At 40.2% G+C, this 20,610-nt stretch overlaps 1 protein-coding gene across 4 annotated transcripts in view; it reads left to right on the forward strand.

The window, feature by feature from the left end:
* Positions 1-15,598, forward strand: part of MCCC1 (methylcrotonyl-CoA carboxylase subunit 1) — a 60,799-nt gene extending 45,201 nt beyond the window's left edge. For all 4 annotated transcript variants that reach the window (XM_061193363.1, XM_061193365.1, XM_061193366.1 and 1 more), the window contains 7 exons: positions 497-713; positions 3,268-3,354; positions 7,423-7,472; positions 10,435-10,572; positions 11,871-11,978; positions 14,366-14,437; positions 15,225-15,598. In XM_061193363.1, the coding sequence (XP_061049346.1) occupies positions 497-713; positions 3,268-3,354; positions 7,423-7,472; positions 10,435-10,572; positions 11,871-11,978; positions 14,366-14,437; positions 15,225-15,353 (801 nt within the window). In that variant the 3' untranslated portion in view covers positions 15,354-15,598. The remainder of the gene's footprint in view (positions 1-496; positions 714-3,267; positions 3,355-7,422; positions 7,473-10,434; positions 10,573-11,870; positions 11,979-14,365; positions 14,438-15,224) is intronic.
* Positions 15,599-20,610: the final 5,012 nt, after the last annotated feature.

Genomic DNA, 20,610 nt, shown 5'->3' on the forward strand with positions numbered 1-20,610 from the left:
CCATTTATTGGGTGGATTTGGGTTAATTTTATACCTTTTTAAATTTTTATATCGGTGTGTCAAAGTTGGATTTTAGTGTTGGAAGGAAGCTCTTTTCAGGTCGTATAATCCTACCCATCCCCAGTGCAGCAATCTTACTCTGTTTGTGGTTTTCCTATTTCGTGGGTGTGTTCTGAGCGGCAAGTCTTCGATATCTTGCAAGTAAATCTCATTTAAGTTTCTTAACGTTTACTTGCTTTCCTAACCTGAGTCAATTAAACGTCTCCACGCTACCTACCCAACACCATTTCCTACATTGTCTCCATCATAGTAAATTACATAGTGTTGTGTGCAGATGTATAGTGATGATGAAGTGGGTTTTTTCGTTTTGTTTTCTTTTTCCTGAGGGTTATTCATAGTAGAAAATACTTAGTAGAAAGAGCAGATGCCATAGAAATGTTTTTCTGAATATGTTGTTTTCCCCACTCACTGGGGAATCGGCTTTTCTTTCCCCTAGATTGTTGGGCTGCACACCAACATTGACTTCCTCCTCAAACTGTCTGGCCACCCAGAGTTTGAAGCTGGGAATGTGCACACTGATTTCATCCCTCAGCACCGCAAAGAACTGTTGCCCCATCGGAAGACCACAGCCAACGAATTTTTATGCCAGGCAGCTCTGGGGCTCATCCTCAAGGAGAAAGCTATGACTGATGTTTTCAAAATCCAGACACAAGGTACGGAATGCTTTTCTCTTTCTTCTGCTTATCAAGATTTTATGAATAATCATTGAACATGCTTTTTTTTGGCTGTGCCACATGGCTTATGGGATCTCAGTTCCCAACCAGGGATTGAACCCAGGCCACAGTAGTGAACGCCCAGAATCCTAACCACTAGGCCACCAGGGAACTCCCGCTTTTCTTTATTTATGCCACTCCTACCTCCCTTTTCTTCTGTCAGTGATTGACACCTTCCTCTGCTAAAGTGTTTTTTAGTGTGAAGTAGAGCTCCTCACATAACATGGATGCGCCCATCAACACCCTTTAACCCATTAAATATAACTTAACTCATCACCTAACAGCGTAATGTAGAGAAGGAATTATTTTCAAGCAAACACCAGTTCTCCCCGCATCCCATGCTGATATCCCTTCCAACTTTTTTTTTTTTTTAATTTATTTTTCATTTCCTTCCAACTTCTTTTATTCACCACTCCTTGTGGCCTACTTTGTTGTATCCTCTGTACCTGCAGCAACTTCCTTGGTCCTGGAGACTAAAGACAGAGCGCCAGAGATGCTCAGATTCCCTTGGGTTACCCATGATTTATTGCTGAGTTAGTTCCTCCTCTCTTTTTCTATTCTGTGATCAAATTTCTGACTAGCTAGACACCTAGGTACTTCACTGTATCATAGAATCTGGGCACGGGGGGGACTCTGACAGATTCATCCTGGCTGCCACACGCATGCATCCCTGCTTCAGCATCCCTGCTGAGTTGTTGCCCAGCCTCCTGACACCTCAGGAAGCTGGAAATTCATAATGAAAATTTGTTAGTTAATTACAGTTTCAGTCAGTTCTCCATTAAGAAGTTCTTCCCTCTAAATTGGCAAAATCTGAGCTCTCCCAAATTTGCTCCATAATGTTTCCTCAGGCTATCTCTGATCTTTGGAGCAAACAGAAAAAGAAAAATTTGAATCCATTTATCCCTTCATTATTATTAGGATTATTATATTATTATAGGATCCTGTTATTGGGATCTTTAATTTCTAGATTCATTCAAGAAAGTTACATTGAAAGCTTAAAATATATAACTATATTTGGAGATTTGTGCTCTGTCCTCATTTGGTCCTTTTACATTAAATAAATGCGTCTAACTATACCCCCATCTGGTATTCCTAAGCCTGGACTTAGCATTTTTAGAATGGAGTGTCCTCTTACTCTCACTTTCCTTTTTAAAATTTATAACCAGCACAGTGAGGAGTTTCAGAATAAATTGCTTCAATTTAGCTACTCTGTAGCTCCTGGATATTGTCTAACAGAGGGTGAACACACAAATGTCTGGGGTGGACCAGTAACAGAGAAGAGTAAAAGAGGCCAGGTAAAAGAAAAATAGTGAGTGGTGAGGATTTGGGTGACCTGGAATGCGTTTGTCCTGTCAAAAAAGGTGACCACTGTGCAGTTTACGTCACCAGAGGATGAGAGTTGAGGCTGCAAATATTCTGATTTTCAAGAGAAACTGGGATTTTTTTCATATAAAATTTCCTGAGCCGTAAATGAAAGTGTCTAATTTAAATTTAAAGCAATGAGGGGGCTTCCCTGGTGGTCCAGTGGTTAAGAATCTGCCTTCCAATTCAGGGGACATGGGTTCGATCCCTGGTCAGGGGACTAAGATCCCACATGCCACGGGGCAACTAAGCCTGCGTGCTGCAACTACTGAGCCCACGCGCCACAACTAGAGAGCCCGCATACTGCAACTACAGAACCTATGCACTCTGGAGCCCACGAGCCCACGAGCCACAACTACTGAGCCCGCATGCTCTGGAGCCCACGTGCCACAGCTAGAGAGAAGCCCGCGTGCCGCAACGAAGGATCCCACGTGCCGCCACTAAGACCCAAGGCAGGCAAAAATAAATAAATAAATATTAAAAAAAGAAGAAAAAGGAAAAAATGGCTTTAAAAAAATTTTTTTTAAATAAATTTTTAATAAATTTTTTTTTAATAAATTTTTAATAAATTTAAAGCAGTGAATAGAACAAAGAAAACACATTTGAGCTGCCAGTATAGGACCTCTTAACGTTTTCTTTTGTAAGCTTTTTTTAAGCTTTTTTTTAAGTAAGCTTTTTTTTTTTTAATTTTATTTATTTATTTTTTTTTTAATTTTTTTATTTATAATTTATTTTTTATTTATTTATTTATTTATTTATTTATTATTATAATTTATTTATAATTTTTTAAATTTTATTTATTTATTTATTTTTATGGCTGTGTTGGGTCTTCATTTCTGTGCGAGGGCTTTCTCCAGTTGCGGCAAGCGGGGGCCACTCTTCATCGTGGTGCGCGGGCCTCTCACTATCGCGGCCTCTCTTGTTGCGGAGCACAGGCTCCAGACGCGCAGGCTCAGTAATTGTGGCTCACGGGCCCAGTTGCTCCGCGGCATGTGGGATCTTCCCAGACCAGGGCTCGAACCCATGTCCCCTGCATTGGCAGGCAGACTCTCAACCACTGCGCCACCAGGGAAGCCCCTGTTAGTAAGCTTGATGTTCATTAATTTGTTGTTGAATTTTAAATTTTTTCTAGATCAATACTCTCCTTTTGTATCCAGCAGTGGAAGAAGACTGAATATCTGTTATACCAGAAACATGACTCTTAGGGATGGTAAAAACAGTAAGTAATGTTTTATTAAAAGAGGAATGTGCTTCATAGAAATATAGCACATTTACCTGAAAAAAAAGGATTCAGTCTGGCCACTATCAATTACATTTTTTAAGATCCCTAGCCTAAACATTGGAAGGAAACATGCTAAAATAATAGAATTGATTGGCTCTGGGTGGTAGAGTTAATGATATTTTTTTTCTTTTTTACACTTTTTCTATATTTGGTAAATATTTTTAAAATATGTCATAAAACGTACATAGCAAAATGGCTGAAATGAAATATGACAAAACATTAGTGAGATTATCGTTGGATGGTGGGATTTGAGGCAGTCTTTTTTCCGCCTCTTCTTTGTACTTTCTTTGCTTTGCAGTTTTTCTTCAGTGAGCATGTATGACTTTTAAAGAAGAAAAGCAGCGTTAATGAAGGGGAGTCACTGTTTTACCCACCTATTGGTGGTGAAACTGAGGCATGGGAGGTGCAGTAAAACTTACTCAAGGCTAGTAAGTGGCAGAGCCAAGATTGACACCCAGTCTTTCTGACCTTGGCCCCTGTGCTATTTCCACCACTTTTACAGTGGAAAATTGAGTTTTGATTGCAAACTAATTTGAATAGGCTCAGGAGGGGGCCTGATTTATTGTAACTTAAGTCAGCAAGGGCTGAAACCTAAGCCAAAAGGTGGTTTATAAACTTATGGCTGGAACAGTGTACCAGAGGAACCAGAATCCTGTGATAGCAGGTGGCTGTATCCCTCTTGCTGCAGGACAGTTTGCCTGGCAAGCCAGATGGGTGCAGAGTCAGGGCTGGGAGGACTGGATGACCTTAAATGTGAGGTGTCAATGATATCAGAATGTGCCTACATTCTACATGTAGAACAGAATGCTCCTGCCAGCTCATCACAGCGCCCTCTGCCCCAGACAGAGTGGGATTTTCTGTACCTCAACTCTGTGTAGATATCCAGTCACTTATTAAAAGATTCTTTGTTCACAGAAGTTGATTGGGTTATAGCTCTTTAGGTATTTTTTCATTCTGAACCTAGATGGTCATTGCCCTAAGTGCCTTGAGTACATGGAAAGAAAGTTTGCAAACATCCCTTATAAAGTAGCATTCTGCAAATGGTTAACCTATCCATTTTATACTGGTGTATTTATTCATTTCGTCCTAAAAAACAGCCTCCAAAATCTGGGAGTATCGTACTCTAGACTCCTATATGCTGAACACAAGTATCAGCAGCAAAGTTTCAGTGACCTCTTCAACCTAAATTAAACAGAAAGATCACATGTGTGATTGTAATTCAGATGAGCCAACTGTAATTTGGCATGGATCTTCACTAAGGCTCTGAGCAGTGTTTTGAATTATGCTGCATTTTTTGGGATTTTGTTTTTTTAATTTTTAAAGTAAATAAATATATAATTGAAAAGCCAATATGCATGCTGTTCACTACATCCTTTTGGTAGTATTTTTCAACAATAATCCAGGTCTGAATATAAGAGCTTTCAGAATGTTATGGTGAGTCTCTAATATATGCTAATCAGTAGTGACCATGGTTGATTAAGAGAGTGCTCCAAACAGGAAGTCTAAGGGCCCAGAAGCATTTGTGAATCTAAAGGAGAACCAACTCCTAATGTTCTCAGTAAGAACGACCCAGCATTTTAAATATTCAGGGCTTGAAAAATAATCTTCCTTTGTTACTATGACCATGTTTCACAGAACCCTGCCCTACCCTCAATAATAATGGCTAAGATTTATTGAGTGTTTGGTATATATCAGACACTGTGTTAAGCACGTTCCATGGATTATTTCACTTGCATTTTCAGAATAGGCCAGTGAGATCAGTGTTACTCTTAGTGTCAATTTTATAAAGTGCGAACCAAGTCTTAGATTAATAGTTTTCTTGAAGTCACACCAAAACTAATTGGTGGAGCCAGAATTTGAACCCATGCTCCAGGGTACATGTGCTTACCTAACACTGCACCATGCTAAACTTATATACTTTATTAAGTATGTAAGAGGATATTAAACATATATTAAATTTATAAGAGGATGTTTAAGGTTCTCTTGTGGGGGTCAAGAGATACCTAGAGGAGGGAGGAACAAATTCAGTTACCCTATAATATATAAAAGAATTTAGAGTTTTCCTGGCAATGTCTTTACTATGATTCTTTTTTTTTAATTTTTAAAAAATTTATTTATTTTATTTTTTTATTTTTGGCTGCATTGGGTCTTCGTTGCTGCGCGCAGGCTTTCTCTAGTTGTGGCGAGCAGGGGCTACTCTTCGTTGTGGTGCGTGGGCTTCTCATTGCGGTGACTTCTCTTGTTGCAGAGCATGGGCTCTAGGTGCGCGGGCTTCAGTAGTTGCTGCACGCGGACTCAGTATTTGCGGCACGTGGGCCCTAGAGCGCGGAGGCTTCGGTAGTTGTGGTGCGTGGGCTCAGTAGTTGTAGTGCGTGGGCTCAGTAGTTGCAGCACGCAGGCTCTACGGTGCGTGGGCTCAGTAATTGTGGCTCCTGGGCTCTAGAGCACAGGCTCAGTAGTTGTGGCGCACAGGCTTAGGTGCTCTGCGGCATGTGGGATCTTCCCGGACCAGCAATCAAACCCGTGTCCCCTGCACTGGCAGGCGGATTCTTAACCACTGAGCCACCAGGGAAGTCCTATTTTTGCAATTTTTAAAAACAACTGATAAAGAGAGAAATCACTGTCATATAAAACTGGATGAGGGGAGAATCATAATGGTGTTTTATATGCCGAAGTCTTAATGTTCAGAGGAGAGAGAATTCATTCCACCTAGACAGACTCTTTCCAAGGACAGCGAGTGAGCGTGATGTGTTGGTTGGTGTGGCTGAGGACCAGCAAAGTGTGAAGGAGGAGCATGAGCAAAGAGGCACAATTGTGGGGAAGGCTAGAGGCACATATGGAGAATATTAATTGGCCCATTTTCCCATTTATTTGGAACACAGGGCTATGTAGAAGAATAGTGGGAAACAAGACTGGGAGTTTGGTGCCTTCCATACCAGGCCAAGTATTTTGAACGTGGTGGGGACATGCTAGGCAGCATCGGCTGGAACGGTTGAGACAGGAAGCAGGAAGTTTTGGAAAGACCTCTTTGGAGGCAGCCAGGCCAGAAGCTGTGGGACTGAATCAGAGTAGAGCGATGGGAATGGACAGGAAGAAGTGTAGAGGACAGGTCCTCCAGGGGAAGAATTTGGCAGCTTTGTGGTGACTCTTGGAGGTGGAAAGCAAAGGAGAAGGAGAAGGCAAGAATGATAGGTTATAAACCTGGATGACAAGGAAAATGGTGTCAGTCATGGAGCTCACAGGTCAGGAGGGAAGGCAGGCGGACTGGGGAGGTGATTTGTTGGCTCCACCATGTTTATTTTAAAGTGCCAATGGAGGATCCTGCTAGGAGTGACTAACTAGAGTTCTGGAGAAGGAAGGTCAAGGCTGGAAACAGATCTGAGCTGGCAGCATCAAGATGCTGGTTGATGTGTCAGGAGTAGATGAAATGACTTTGGTCTGCATTCTCTACCCCACAAAATTTCCATCTCCTAGGATAATCTTTAACCTATTCTGTATTCACATAATGATATAAATATATTGTATATTATATGTGTATAGTCTGCACTTTCACATTTATTTAATCATTTACATTCTCATACCCAGTTGATGGGTCAGAATGGATCAGAAAAGCAAGATTTTAAATGACTTGGTCAAGATCACAGAGGTGATCATGCCACAGACGGCAGATTTGGGTCTTAAGCCAGAACTTCTCTTTTCCCAATTACTTACATTTTCTACTATGACACTACAGCCTTTCTTGTTGAGAGGAAAGTATCTGAAATATCCTATAAACTTAAAAGAGCTAAAACTCCAGTTTTAAAAAAGAAAAGTTTGAAATTCACCTTTATTGAAACCTGTCTGATTTTTAAATTTTTTTAATCTTTATTGTCAGGGAGTTAAAAGATGTTGATATCCCTAACAACTAGTTATCCTTAGGTTGAAAGTGAGGTTTTCAGAATCTCAGTTACTGAATAAATGAACGTCTTCTAATTTTTCTTCAATTTCCCCCCTTTCTCCGTAAAGATGTAGCCATAGCTGTAACATATAACCGTGATGGGTCACATAGCATGCAGGTAAGCCTTTTTGGTTTTGTTCTACAGCTCAGAGCTGAATCTGATCTCTGTCATACTAAGTAGAGTATTTTTTAACTCTCTACTTTCTCTTAAGCCATTGATTATTATGACTATAATTAGGAGAATGTCATGAGCTTTTATTTCAGACGAATTTGGAGAAATTACCCCCTATACAGTTTCTGATTATTTATTCAGTTTGGCTGTGGGGTTCCTTAAGAATAAAAGATTGGTAAAAAAAAAATAATAATAATAATAGTTTTGAATCAGACATGTAACAAGCCCCTAAATTATGTGAATGTATTTATATCTAAAGTAGTAGTTCTCAAATTTTTTGGTCTCAAGACCTCTGTATACTCTTAAAAGTTATTGAGACTCCCCTAAGAGCTTTTGTTTGTATTAGTTACATCTAGTAATATTTACCATTTAGAAAATTACACTGAGAAAAAAATTATTATTGTTTTAATGTACGTTTTTAAAATATACATAATATATAATTTACCATTTTAACCATTTTTAAGTGTACAGTTTAGTGGCATTAAATACATTTACATTGTTGTGCAACCATCACCACCATCCATCTGCAGAACTTTTCTCCTCTTCCAAAACTGAAACTCTGTACCCATTAAGCAGTAAGAGCCCACTCCCACTTCTCCACCCACCCCTCCTCCAGCAATCACCATTCTACTTTCTGTCTCTGTGGATTTAACTACTCTAGGTACCTCTTATAAGTGGAATCATTCAGCATTCCTCCTTTTGTAATTGGCTTATTTCACTTAGCATAATGTCTTTGAGGTCCTTCTGTTGTTGTAGCATATGTCCAAATTCCCTTCCTTTTTAAGGCTGAATAATATTCCATTGTATGTATATACCACACTTTATTTATCATCTTTCAATGGACACTTGGGTTGCTTCCACCTTTTGCCTATCGTGAATAATGCTGCTATGAACATTGGTATACAAATATCTCTTCGAGACCCTGATTTCCATTCTTTTAGGCATATACCCAAAGAAGTAGAATTGCTGGATCATATGGTAATTCTCTTTTTAATTTTGGGGGGAACTACCATACTCTTTTCCATAGTGTCTGTACCATTTTACATTCCCACCAGGAGTGCACAAAGGATCCAATTTCTCCATATCCTTCCTTGCCAACAATTATATTCTGGTGGGTTTTTTTGTTTTGTTTTGTTGTTGTTGTTGTTGTTTTTCTTTTTTTAAAGAAACCATCCTCATATGTGGAAGTAGTATCTGACTGTGGTTTTGATTTGCATTTCCATAATGACTAATGATGTTAAGCATCTTTTCGTATGCTGATTGGCTATTTGTTTATCTTCTTTAGAGAAATGTCTATTCAAATTATTTGCCTTTTTTTAAAAACCGGGTTGGGTTTTTTGTTGAGTTGCAGGATAAACGGAGAAAAGATTATTACAAGCACACATTCCATTAGCCATCAGAGCAATAACATTATCACGTGTCCTGCAATCTCTAGAAAATTCCACTGTATACTTGAGAGAATGAGGGTAAAAAAAGACAAATAACATTATATTACTATGAAATTGTTTGACTTTGTGGAACTCCTAAAGGGGTTTTGGGGACCCCAAGGGATCCACAGGTCATACTTTAAGAATCTCTAGTCAAAATTTTTATGATAGACCTCAATTTTTAAAAGTCCATTATATTGGCAAAATGAAATGCTAAAAGGGTTAAAAAACAATATGAGAACTCAACCAAATTCCTATAGTAAGTATTCAGAGAATAGAATAAATCATTTTTAGTACGAGCTAAGAGATTTCAAATCCTGCAAAATGAATTTATCAATGATGTGCTTTAAATTACCCAACGTTTTGAGACACATTGGTTTTCTTTCTCTGAGATTTAGACAGATGATGGGAAATCTACTTACTTTAGTATGTGAGAGTTGCAGTTCATATTGGTACCTCTGGTCTAGGAACCCCTTCTTATCCCTTGGTAAATGGTAAATTAAATTGCAGATTTGTTCTAATCTGCTCATGGAACTACATTCACGAACTTAGAATGTGCTTCTGTAGATCTTTAAACAAAACTGTTCCCAATCTAACCTTTATGTCCTGAGAATTCCACAAACATTCAAATGGCTGTTTTAGTAGGTTACAAAGCAGAGTAAAATGTCATATTTTTTAACTTAGGATAGATGAGAACCATGTATAAATACTGCAGTGTGACCTATTTCACTTTAGCCTACATAATATATTTGAAAAGAATAGCCACAGGACTCTGACACTAACATGGGAATTGAAATGAAAAATAAAGAAGATTTAAATGAATTTTCTGTGTGTAAGGGAAATCTTTTTCTTGAGTGTGTATATGAGAAAACGTCCTTTTAAACAGAAAGGTTTCATGTCCTTTTGTCAGCTTCCTTGGAAGATTAAGTGTGAAATCTGTTCTTCGGTACTCTCTCTCTCAGAGTAAGAAAATTGTGGTCAATCTCCAGCTAATTTATCTTCTTAAATCATAACCGAAACCCATGAATTGGATCTATATGTTGGTAAAATCTATCTAATTATGGGGTTCTGGCTTTTTTCGTTACTAACTTTGGCACAGTAAAACTAAATTTGACTTTGGGTACTCAGAAATGAGTACTAACATGTAATATACTCAACTGAATTTTAATACTTTTGCTTACTTTGATCTGTATTTCTATTTCACTTTTTTATTGCTATTCTTAAATGAACCTTTATCTGTAGCATTATGGTGCTATAGATATGTTCTATAACTTTTTTTTTCCTTTTAATTATCTTACTGCTGTTTCTTTCTAGAGTATTTTGTTTATGAATCTTAGGAGGAAATTTCCTACATGACTTTTAAAAAAAACGTTTTACCTATTACCTTTTGAAACTTACTAGTAAAGAATTGATTTTGATTTTAATTCTGTAGGGTTGTTCATTTATTTTATTTTAAGGATCTTATTTTTCTGTTTTTTCAGATTGAAGATAAAACTTTCCATGTCCTTGGTGATCTTTGCAGTGAGGGAGACTGCACTTACCTGAAATCTTCTGTTAATGGAGTTGCTAGTAAAACTAAGCTGATTATCCTGGAAAACACTATTTACCTATTTTCCATGGTAATGTCTTTTCTTTAAAATAACACTGTTGGAGTTTGGGAGAAAATTGCTTGACCAGAGGTATTCCACTGAGATAGTAGAAAGATCCTGCTTCCTTCTCTCACTGCTGTGACCTTTTCTCTGTCTCCCTTTCAGTCTGTTTCTTTGTCACATTTCCACCTTCTCTATTTCTCCATTCATCCCTTTTGTTCTCACAGATTCTCACTGACAGACACATATCCATTTCTTCCTTTAATTCTCAAACACCCTTACCCTCTTCTTGTCAGAGCGAATCTCCCTGCTCAGGGGGCAGTGTTCTCTCAGGGATTTGAGGCCCCTGAAAACTTCCCCCAATCACCATCCTCCTGGCACTGGGAATCCTGGGGACTTGAGAGGGTGACCATTGCAGGAGGAGTCTGTGGACCGGATACTCCTTATGGGGGAGGTGGGTGGGGTTAGTGGTGGTCTCGTGGCAGTCAAAGGATGGTTGGGGTAGGCTTGGCATGGATTTGGTTAGGAGCTTGTTAGGAGACCTTGGTGTTCTGCATGGGTGAAGAAAGGGAATGGATTATCAAATATACTGTGGCCTCTTCAGAGTCTTCTCACATTTGGGAACCATCTTCCAGACCACAGTCCTTTGTGATGAGATGCCTTTAGTATTCCAGTAATTAAACTATATATTTGGAGTCAAGGTTTATCTCATTTTACCAGGCATTTCTTGCCATAGTCAATGTGCTAGAACAATATGATGGCAGAGGCCGTAGAGTGGAGTGGTGAAGAGCATGAGTTCTGGAGTATGAAGCTGCTTGGGTTCAAATCCTGGCCCTGCCAGCATCTGCTTGACCTTGAGCAAGTTAAACTCTCTAGGCTTCAGTTCTCCCATCTATGAACAGAAATAAATAAATAACAGTACCCAACTCATAAGGCTGTTGGGACCATCAATGACATTATATATACATATAGTTGTTAAGAAGAGTTCCTGGCTTAGACTAAGCACCTTATACTGGGGTTGCTACTAAAAATGGCTTCCAGACAGTGGCTGTCTTTTACCAACAGTTATATACTTTAATTCTTTTAATCCCCTGTGAGGCATGTATGCCATTACTTCTTTACAGTGGGAAACCAAGAGTGAGGGGTTTAGTAATTTGCTCAAGGTACAAAGCTAGATTAGAACCCTGGTATTAAAGATGACTGATATTTAACAAATAGTTTGAAAATAATCATCACCTCAGGTCTATTAGTAAAACTACAGTGATCTTAATTTCATTTCTGATTTATGTTATAAATATATATCCCATAAATATCATTTCTATTTATAGGATGGAAGTATTCAGATTGGCATTCCAGTCCCCAGATACTTGTCTTCAGTGAGCTCAGAAGGAACCCAAGGAGGTGCCGTAGCTCCTATGACTGGAACTGTTGAAAAGGTAATGATGTGAACGTATGTAGAATGATGTACAATAAGTCCTAATAAATGTCTTTGTTGAACTTTGTTGTATATATTCTTTTTCCCCCTCTCTAAATCTTGCTCATAGGAAAGCATCCATTTCAAGAAAACAAGAGGACCTATTATAGATTCAAGTTCTATATTACAGTGAAAATACCATTTACCTAATTTTTTTTTTTTTTTTTTATGGCTGTGTCGGGTCTTCGTTGCTGCGCGCAGGCTTTCTCTAGTTGCGGCGAGCAGGCGCTACTCTTTGTTGCGGTGCGCGGGCTTCTCATTGCAGTGGCTTCTCTTGTTACGGAGCATGGGCTCTAGGCACGCGGGCTTCAGTAGTTGCAGCACACGGGCTCAGTAGTTGCGGCGTGCGGGCCCTAGAGCGCGCGGGCTTCACTGGATGATGCGTGCGGGCTTGGTAGTTGTGGCTCCCGGGCTCTGGAGCACAGGCTCAGTAGTTGTGGCGCACGGGCTTAGTTGCTCCGCGGCATGTGGGATCTTCCCGGACCAGGGATCGAACCCGTGTCCCCTGCATTGGCAGGCGGATTCTTAACCACTGCGCCACCAGGGAATCCCCATTTACCTAATTTATGATAAAGACTTCTTTGAAGTGGGAATTTCCGTCAAAGTACAAATAATCAAGGTTGTCTTTATATGATTAAAATGGAACATTCACCAAGCATTATCCAAAATTTGAAAGGTATTGGTGAAGAACAATGTGGTTTGGTGTTGAATGCCGCATATATTCAGAGTTGAGATCCATACTGATATAACTTCCAATGGTGGTAGATCAGTAGTCTCCTTTTATATACTTACATATAGTAGAGTCCCCTTAAATGCATTTAAGTCATAAAAATTCATCTGTATGTTCTTGGTACCCATAAATAAAAGAAGAAAACAACTATTTAAATAGTGTGAGTGATTTCACCCACCATTCCTGTCTGGAAATGTTTGCCCCAGAAGGGCAACAGACTTGAGGGACTTGGACCTGCCTTTCGCTCATTCAGTCTCAGTTCCCACAGGCCTCTTGTAATATGGGCATCCCTACTCAGGGTGTACTTTTAAACATGCACTTTTTTCCCCCATAACTGACCTAAACCCAGATCACTGATTTCATTGCATGCTACTAAAGTTATCACCCAGCATTGGGTGATTGTGGGGCTCTCAGACATGTTTCTCATTTTTCACAGTTTTGACTGTACACATTGACTTTAGAACCTAACTCTACTGCGTGATGTTTCTGAAAACTACTTGATAACCATGTTAACCAAGAAGACAGTAAAACCATATGGGATATATGAGTTCATTTATACTTGAAAAAAGGAAAATAGAGATATTTTTCTGTGTTGCCAGTAAGTTTAATTCTTTCACATGAAGTTTGTCTATGCATTTACTACACAAGGCCCTAAAGACCTGAAACACTATCCTAAACAACCTAAAAACTAGAAAACCAGGCAAGACCCTCCACCCTGCCTATCGTGAAAACATTTAAGTGTAGTACAGGCATACAGCAGAGATATTGCAGGTTTGTTTCCAGACCACCACAGTACAGCAAGTCACATGAATGTCTTGGTTTCCCAGTGCATATAAAAGTTATGTTTATACTACACTGTAGCCTGTTAAGTGTGCAATAGCAGTATGTCTTTAAAAAAATGTACATACCTTGATTAAAAAATACTTAGATATATGTATAACCGAATCACTTTGCTGTATGCCTGAAACTAACACAACATTGTAATCAACTATACTCCAATATAAAATAAAAATTACAATAAAAAAACTGTATTGCTAAAAAATGCTAACCATCATCAGAACCCTCAGTGAGTCATAATCTTTTTACTGTAGAGGGTTTGAAATTTTGCAAGAATTAACCAAAATGTGACACAGAGGCACAAAGTGAGCAAATGCTGTTGGGAAAATGGCACCCATAGACTTGCTTGATGAAGAGTTGCCACAAACCTTCAATTTCTTAAAAAGAAAAAAAACAATATCTGTGAGGCACAATAAAAGTGAAGAGCAATCAAACGAGGTGTGCCTGTAGTCAGTCCTTCCCTGTTGGTGATATGTCTTGTCTGTATATTCATGAAAACACAAAAGGATCTTGAAATACATTAAGTGTATTCACCTGATTCAAGGAAAACTCAATGGGTTGGGGGGCAGGGATGGGTAGCTAAGGAGTGCCCCCCACTGACAACAGTGCCCGCAATGCCAGACTGACCTATGGGTCTCTGATTTGTGCCAGTATGTTTGTCTTTGGCGGACAAGACAACCACATAGACACATACTTCTGCTGTGTACGTTTATATACCAACTCTGTGGACCACAAAGGACCTCTGTGTTTTTAAATATTAACCTGTCACTCTAACTCTCTAGGTGTTTGTGAAAGCTGGAGACGAAGTAAAAGCTGGAGATTCTTTGATGGTTATGATCGCCATGAAGATGGAGGTAAGTGAAATCACGGGTTCACTTGCCAAATAAACTTTGGGAACTATCAGTCCCAATCATTCTTTTGTCTTATTTTGTAAATTAAGACCATTTTAAATATTAAGGACCATGGATTGATGAAGCATTAACTGCAGGAAACAAAACCAAACCATCCTTCTCTTACATTTTCATTTTAATTTTGTGAGATCGTGCCTGTCATTTGTGATTCTGAAATTATCAGTAGCTTAGATTCAGGCAGTAACCCAACAGAATATTAGCTACTGGTATTTTCTAAGGCCATACCTAGGATGCCAAATATCAGTATCAAAGTGAAAACCTCAGTCAAGTTAAATTAGCTGTTTAGGTTTTTAGATGGTTAGAAATTGTAGGCCATTGGTTCTGAGCCCTGGTCACAAATTGCACCTAGGAAGCTTTTTGCAAAAGTACCTCCCAGACCAGCTGAACTGGGATTTCCTGTAGGGGAGCCCAAGGATCAGTAGTTTTTAAAAGCTTCCCAGGTGAGAGTCTACTGTGAAGCTTGAGCTGAGAATTACTAGCTAATGCAGAGCTGCCCAATTATTGACCAGGTGCATTAAGGTAGTGAGTCCTCTCAATCCCCAAGCGCACCATAAAACTGTTATTATTTTCTCTGTGTGCTGTGATATGAGAAAGGTCGGGAAGCACTGATACATGACAAAACATCTAAATAATTGGCTTCATTTTTCACTTTTAGTGTTTCTTGACTTGGTGTGTGCTCAACCCTCATTAGCATCACAGCCATTGTTTGTCATGCCTTTTGTCTTTGCAGCATACCATAAAGGCTCCAAAGGATGGCACTATCAAGAAAGTGTTCTACAAAGAAGGTTCTCAGGCCAACAGACACGCTCCTTTAGTCGAGTTTGAGGAGGAAGAATCTGACAAAAGGGAAGCAGAATAAACTCCATTAAATAAGCGGCCAGTTAAGCAGCCTCTTAAGTGTAGTATCTCTACACCAAAATGGGAAAGTGCCTTCCTGCTTTTCTCGGGGTCTGATGACCAGCACTTTTACTAAATGATTGTATGATTGCGCTTAAAACTGTTTCGTATTTAAGAATCATGTACTTGGGTCACAAATACAATAAATTATCTCAAAATATTTCATACTAATAAAATTAAATTATACTTTTTTATTGGGAGACAATATAGTTTGTTTCTGCCTCAAATTTTATACAATGTAGTGTTTTTAGGAAGGTGAGCAGCAACTTGATCAAAGGAGAACAACTGAAAGAGAAAAGGTCATTTAACTAAATGAATTATTTCCTAGTCACAGTCATGATGAAAATGGACAGTAACATATTTCACAGACAGATGCCATAGCACTAAACCTAAGAGTTTTTTGCCAAAGAGTAACTTCTTAGGTAGTTTAAACACATGGATGCTATTTGTTTCTTGTTTTTGTGATTGGAAAGTTTCTATCTAGACTGCCTCTGCCTTTATTGTACTTTCTAAGCTTGTATAAATATATATACACACACTTATGCTTTTGTGTATATGTATTTTATACACCTACATATTATATATTTAAATTGTATGCTAGAACATATTTTTTCTAGAAATGCACTTTCAGTCCCCTGCATTTTCAGGTATCCACTGAAGTGTTAAATATTTGTTGAACTGAGTTCTTACTGCACACATGAGATTATGTTAAATGTTGTAGAGAATACAAAGAAATTTTAAAATATGGTCTCTGTACTTTTAAGGTACTGATGATTTAATTGGGGAAATAAGACAAAATCATGTCGAAAGTTATGTGGGAAAACAATCAAATCCATAATTAAGCAATTCCATTGTCCAGAGAGTGGTGAGAAAGGTACCAAATACTAAATTTGGAAACGCTGAGTTCTCAAGTAAATCTGATCACACAGCTTAGTTAGGATGTCCATTTTTCCAACAAGGCAGCATGAAACCTAGCACACTAAGACGTGGATGGGGGTGAAGGCTGATGGCATATGACTGGGGCAGGACATGTCTTTTAGGAGCTGGGGGGAAGAGAGTCCTGTGGGCAGGTGTGCTCAGGGTAGGTTTCATTAGGAAGGAGAACCCAAGCGCAGTAGCAGGGGCGCAGGGGGGTTGCAGACTAGAAAGGAAGGAGCTTTTGAAAATGAGTAAGTTGTGTTCTATATCTGGGAGCAGATCTGCCCGATTGGAGTGGGAGGTGCTTGGAGGTTAGGCAGGGACAATAAGAGAAAAGGTATGAAATTTAGGTTGGGACCAGATTTTAACTGGCATGGAATGGCAGGTTTGGATTTTATGTTGCAAGTTGTGGTTACACTGAATTATTTTTCAACAGGGAAAGCAGTGATTTTGAAAAAAATTATCTGGCTGTTAGTGCCCCTTTAAAAACAACTTTGACATTATTTCACAAGGTTGAACATTTGTATACCCTATGACCTAACATCCCAGTTCAGAAATGCACAAATGCACTTGTGCACCAAGAATGTTGATAGCCACATTACCCATAATAGCAAAGCACTGGAAACAATCCGAGTTGGTTGGCAGGAGAAGGAGTAAATAACTGTGGTATGGCACACAGTGGAATACTATGTAACAGAAAACTAAACAAGTTAAGAGCATCAACATGGATGAATCTTGGATTCATAATAGTGAAATAACTTGTACCAGGAGATATACACAGTATGGTACTATCTTTACAGTCTTCCAAAATCAGCAAAATCAACTATATTCATATATGTAAAATGAAGCTATATTCTTTTTTTTTTTTGATTGAGGTATGGTTGATTTACAATATGGTGTCAGTTTCAGGTGTACAGCAAAGTGATTCACTTATATATCCTTTTTCAGATTCTTTTCCATTATAGGATAGTACAAGATATTGAATATAGTTCCCTATGCTATACAGTAATTCCTTGTTGCTATTTTATGCATAGTAGTTTGTATCTGTTAATCCCATACTCCTAATTTACCCCTACCCCCTCCCTCTCCCCTTTAATAAAACTACATTCTTTAAAAAGTAGAATAAAAAATTTAAAGACAGTGATTAGCTCCAGGTATTAAGCAAGGGGTTGACATGTGTGAAGTATGTATAGGTAGATGCAAGTTACTGTTAATGTTCTAGTTGTGGGGCTGAGCGTTTGGTTGGCTATATTTATTATGCAATTATGTTACAAAACTAACATGTTACATATGATTCAAATAATGTTTTAGAAAATTTCATCTGGCAGTAACTTGCAAGTTGGATGGAGGAGGAGAAGACTAGAGGCTTGAAAACCAGTTAGGAAGAGGTGCTTACAGATAGATATTTAGGCATGAGGTAGTAAAGGAAGAGGCCATCTAAACCAGTGCTTTTTTTTTTTCTTTTTGGCCACGCCACGAGGCCCTCGGCAATGAAAGCACGGAGTCCTAACCACTGGACCTCCAGGGAATTCCCTAAACCAGTGCTTTTAACTATAGTTTTAGCAGCACAGTCTTCTGCCCTGCCCAAACAAATCTTCCTCTGTTGACAAGAGGAAAAAGCAAAGGTGCTCTGGTGGAAATTTGGGGTTGCTGTATGCCCCCTTTCATATCCTTCAGGGGAACAAGATAGTTATTCTCTATTTCATTGTTAAGGGGCTATGTAGATCACAGGTAATAATGTGTAGAGAAGGAATTTGAAGCCAGCCATCCCAATTACCCACATATTGGCGAAATTCTTTGAGATCATCGCTGTGGTACTGTGTGAGCAGAGTTCCTTTGCACATGACTGCATCTGTTTCTTCTAAAACATTCAGGGCATTTGCTGTATATCAGGGCCTCTGGAAACAAAGACGGTAAGAAATGGTTTTTGCCCTTGCCTCAATTAAAGGGAAAGAGGATCCAGCTGTATAGAATAAAGTACTGTAATTGATGGTAAGTAGTATAATATGCTTGGGCACCACGTGCCACGGAGGGGCTCAAATGAGTGGAGTAATAAATTCTACTTTGGGTCAGGAAGCTGAGGGAGCGCAGTGATATTTGAACTGGGCTTTGGAGGAGAGCCATTTGCCAGAGGGAGAAAGAAGGTAAGACCAGGCCATTGCAGGGAGAGGGACTAGCAGGGCTAATAATAACAGTGAGGTGTGAAAATACACACTGTTCGGGGCACAGAGGGATCCAGCAGAGGCTGGACCACGGGGCGTGGCCGAGCAGGGCTGGGACGTGGCCGCCTAGCCGGGGAAGGACTTTATTCTGGGGGACGTGGCTGCCTAGCCGGGGAAGGGCTTTATCCTGGGGGACGTGGCTGCCTAGCCGGGGAAGGACTTTATTCTGGAGGCAGTTGGGAGCCCTGCAGATTTTCAAACAGACAGGTTTTTCAAAGTTATTTCTGTCCACAGTCTGGAATACAGATTGGAAAGTAGAGGGAGACTGGAGACAGTGTGTCCAAAAGAGGCACCAAATATGGAAGCCTGGCCTGGGTGGTCCAGGTCCAGAAGACAGACCTCGGTATACATCTCCTTGACTTAAAAGTAGCTCTTCTTTTGGATAAGATCCATTTATAGGCATGGATCAAAACCTGAGCCATATTGTTGGAAGAAAGTCATTTGTTACCTTATCTTTGGCAATAGCATTTTGGATACAGTGTGTTTAGGTCTGTAATAACCAAGAAAACAAAATCTAAGAGCCCTGATGGTTGCTTTTTAGTCACTGAGGAAGCCACATAGCATTGTAGACAAAACAGCTTTGGAATTACAATTCTTGCATGCAGATCTGAGCCTTGCCACTTACTATAGTGTCTTGGGCACGTCCTTTACTTCCTCTGAGCTCTATCTGTGAATGAGGGTAGTAGCACTACCTCACAGAGTTGTTGTGAAGATTAAATGAGAAAATACAGAGGCTGACTTTAGCACTGTGCTTGAAACATCATTTACACTCACCTGGTAGTTATTAATTTCTTAACTTCAGTTATTGCTTGAGAGCAATTGAGAAACTGCTCTAAATTAAGCCCAGCTGATCATCCTTGCCAGCCAAATTCCCAGGTCCCATGGTGGTGAAAAATCCTGCCTGGTCATGCATCACCCTATCCCCTCTCTTTACTCCCTCCCTCAGCTCTAGCCTGCTCCAGGGCCAGCCAGGCACCTGTCGACCACAGGCAGACTGTGGTGCTGCCAGGGGAAGCCTCCATCAGCGCCCCCCACACACCGCCCCCCCCACCCCCCACCCCCCCCCCCCCGTCAGCCACAGTCAGCTGCCAGGCTGGCATGTTCCAGAGCCTGCCTGCTAATGGGACAGAAGCACTCCCAGCAGCAGCTCGCCTCTTCCGCAAAGGCTGGGCCTGGGCTTGCTCCATCTTCCGCATCAGTCGTCAGCATCAGTTGTCACGCACGTGTGTAGCTGGTACTTGGAGGGGAGACCTTGGTATCTGGCTGAAGCCTGTTGGAGTGGGCATTACCGTTCCGCTGGGCAGCATTGTAGGGAAGTCTCTTACTTAGCCCAACTATCTCTTTTTTTCTTCTGTGACTGGCTTCTCTTGCACATGTACCATTCTTAACTCTCCAGTCGTTCTCTTAGGAATATTGGATGTTGGAATGTGCGTCTGTGTTCTGCCTGCACATGGCACTTCTGCTGTTGTCGTTAAAATATTTACAGTGTTGAGAGTAATACTTTGCACTTCTGTTGCACCTTTCATCAGAGGATCTCAAAAAGCACTCCTAGATATTCACACTAAGCTTCAAAATACCCAGGAAGAGGAAAATGTGATTTTAAACCGTGTGGTGAGAGGGGAGGAGATGGGTGTCCCCAAATGCTTTGCTCCGAGCCCAGAGCACGGAGGCTTGGGTCGTTAGTCCCTTCCTGCTAATGACACACTGCTCCCTGAGGGCTGGCCCCAGGGAGCTGCAGCCGTGACCAGACTCTGAGTATAGGGTGTCCGAGGAAGCCCTGCCCGCGGCTCTCTCGAAGTCTCCAACTGGGTAGGAGCAGTCTTGCCTACCCACCCCCACTCCCTGTGAGTAACACTGGGGACACCATTTCTTCTGGACCAGGGGGTGCCTGGGCCGCTAGCAGATCATAGCCCTGTTACCAGTGATTACCCTGTCACCCTGACGTTTGTCTCCCATCTGCTGGATCCTAGGAATCAGAATGTCTTTGTGCCTCTAACTGGCTCAGTCTCCCGCAGTGAGTTGCCCTCCCCTTAAACCTCCAAGCACAGCCTAGATGTAACTCCCTCCCTCCTAAGATGG

This window comes from Eubalaena glacialis, chromosome 6 (genome assembly GCF_028564815.1).
Source record: "Eubalaena glacialis isolate mEubGla1 chromosome 6, mEubGla1.1.hap2.+ XY, whole genome shotgun sequence".
Lineage (NCBI taxonomy): Eukaryota > Metazoa > Chordata > Mammalia > Artiodactyla > Balaenidae > Eubalaena > Eubalaena glacialis.